This window comes from Brugia malayi (assembly GCF_000002995.4).
Source record: "Brugia malayi strain FR3 genome assembly, contig: Bm_252, whole genome shotgun sequence".
NCBI classification, from domain to species: domain Eukaryota; kingdom Metazoa; phylum Nematoda; class Chromadorea; order Rhabditida; family Onchocercidae; genus Brugia; species Brugia malayi.
The window spans coordinates 1-2,980 of record NW_025062440.1 but is presented as its reverse complement, the minus strand read 5'-3'; the positions used below and the strand labels follow the sequence as shown (position 1 = coordinate 2,980).

The 2,980-nt window shown below is 24.1% G+C and overlaps 1 protein-coding gene across 1 annotated transcript; it reads left to right on the top strand.

The window, feature by feature from the left end:
• Positions 1–575: 575 nt before the first annotated feature.
• Positions 576–1,878, top strand: Bm17295 (Uncharacterized protein; the record flags this gene model as incomplete). The annotated part of the gene is made up of 3 exons (XM_001892446.2): positions 576–737; positions 1,349–1,453; positions 1,603–1,878. The coding sequence occupies 3 exons, from the start codon at positions 576–578 to the stop codon at positions 1,876–1,878; spliced, it is 543 nt and encodes a 180-aa protein (XP_001892481.2).
• Between the last annotated feature and the right edge of the window lie 1,102 nt (positions 1,879–2,980).

The following is a 2,980-nucleotide window of genomic DNA, read 5'->3' as shown; positions in this document are numbered from 1 at the left end:
TTCTAAATTTCAGATAATTTTTAAGAGTGAAATTTTGACGCATCAACTAATTTACGTGTATTTAAGCGTAATAAGACGTAATAATGTCACATTTTTGCAGCAAAATATTGTATACAAATGTAATGGCATTGAACAATGTGAAATCAGCAAGTCTTCAAGAAATATTTATCAATTTTGTCGATTTCAAAAATGCATGGACAATGGAATGATGAAATCTTGTCCGTATTGATTGAATTAAGTGAAATTTAAAAAAATGAAAACTTTTTTTCAAACTTTTGAATTGCATTGAATTGATTTTAAATTAAATAAACTAAATTAAATTCGTTTAAATTATGCTGAAATGATATCATTGCTATTTTTTGCATCATTCATTTTAAAACTAATTTTATCGCTTTCACAATATTTCTTTTGACTGATTTTAGATTTCAAAATCTAAAAATATTTCGATATATTATTTACTTGAATCTTTTAGGTATTTTATAATTGAAAGAATTTTTCATTCTTATTATTTAGTATGTCAAATTATTGAAATTTTCGACGAACAGAACTCTTTTTTTTTTTTTCAGTAGTATTAAATGAAACAGAAAATGATAAGTGATAACCGTGAACGACGGAAAATAGAACAACTAGGAGCAGTGTTAGAAACTAATTCATTAGCTGATAAACAGGACGAGTTTCAAACACGAATTAATCAAGTGACTGCAAATCACTACAAAATTCTAGATAGCTCATATGAGGTAAAGGTTAAAGTTCAATTTTATCTTAGTAATTTCAAATGGTTGTTGCTTTAAAATTTGATCCTTCAATGAATATTGAAAGAGTTAGTCCTTGAAGTTGAATTAAAATATTTTTAATTAAAAATAAAAAGAAAAATTTATTTGTAGTGAAGTTTTAAAAATTTAATTTCTTTTAAATTTTATAACATATCTAAAATATCAGAATTAGATATTTCTTACGTGGCAGTTTTATGTTAACCTTTATATATAATTAATAGTGAAATACATTTGTTCGCTTTTTTAACGAATTTATACGATTTACTAATTTTATTGGTTTTGAAATACTGGAAAAATGGTTGTATTTCTTTTTGATTTAATCTTTATATCATTTAATTACTATTTTAATTGCTTCAATTAGCATAATATAACAGTGTATACTTGTCATTAGAATCAATTATTTTTTTAATAAAGCAAGTAATTACTAATGTTACTTGTTATCAAAATTTCCAGTTTATCATCTTTTCTTATCATCTTATCTAAAATTTAACAATTATTGTAACTCTTTCGATTTAGAAAGAAAGTCCGATATGATGCATCAGATTTTTTACAATTTGACTGATATTTTTTTTTAGCATGAATTCAAATCGGACGTAGGATCGGAACGATTGTTAGAATTGACCGAATTAGTTACTCAACAAATACGACAATTTGTTGAGACAATCGAAATCTACGATAGTGTTTGTTAATTGAATTATTAACTTATTTTAATATATAAAAAATCTTAACTCTTTCTTTTTCCTCTAAATTTAGTATTAAGCAGTAAATTGATTAATTCAAGAATCAATCTGCTAATTAGCAATGATTGCTTATAGATTTGCATTTTTAGTTGAATCATTCGGCACAAGAGGAAATAATTGAAAAAAGTTGGCTGGTAGTAAAAGTTTTGCATATTATCTATGAATTCATTCCTACAGAACATTGCCTAATGTTAGCCAACAATACAACTTATATAGCAGCTAAAGGCGATTATTCCGAATTGGATTATACGACGAAATTTTTTGAAAATTTAATAAATTTGGCTGCAAGTTTTCATTGCATGCAATTGGATAATCGACCATTAGCCTTATTGTCAGCTTGCTTATTTAAAATCCGAAAAATGTAAAAGAATGCGTAAGTTAATTTAACTACTTTTTTATCATGATAACAATCATAGTCACTGTTATCATCCCATCACTATCATTATCATGTTAAAACTATCAGCAAATAAAATTAACACTTCAATTGTTATAAATTATTAAAATTTTGTTTTTAATCAATCTTTGTGTGTTGGAGTAAAATGATACGAATTGTAATTAAATTATGAATATAAATTCATTTCTTCTTCTCTCTTACTAATTAGTGGAAGCAATACTTTTCTTTTAGTTTTTCTTTTTTGATACTTTTATAAAAGAATACAGTGAAAAATTTGTTAGAACATTTGAGATTTGACGAACTAAATTTTCAATTTTAAATTATAAATAATTAAAATAAGTAATTTTAGGAGGAAAAAATTGACAAAATACACATGGAAATGTTTGCAAAGCATTAGTGAAATGAACGACGACGATTCAATCGATCTGCGTTACTGGCCAAATCTTCTTGTTCGCATATCACAACTACTTGTCACCGTTACCAATATGCGACGGTTTTTTCGAGATCAAAATAATATTAATGCAATAGCAAACATTCTTCTCTTTTAAATTTTCATGAAAAAAATTTTTACCGTTTTCAAAAATTTGAAGAAATTGAGATATCTCAGAAATTAATCAATAAACTTTGCTAATATTTTCAACTTTTTCGTGCTAATTTCTTATTTTTAAAAACTAAAAATATTTTCAGATTTTTTTTTGAATATTTTTGTGAAACAAAAAAAAAATGTAAACTTGGATTTCCTTTACTTTCACACTTTTTTGCCCAAATTCAAAAAATTTTTGCCGTTTTCAAAAATTTAGGAAATAATTTGGAAAAATTTTACTGTCTTCAAAAATTTGAAAAAAATAATTGATAAACTTTGCTAATATATTCTACTTTTTTTCGAAATCAATTTAAATCGGTTTTTCGTGCTAATTTTTTTCAAAATGCTATTTTTTTTTTTTTTATTTTTAAAAAAACTGAAAAGAATTTTAGATATTTTTTTGATATATTGTGCAAAAAAATTTTGTTCAGGCAATTCAAATGTATCGTATTAAAATTTCCTAAACGTTATCATTTAATTTATATTTTAT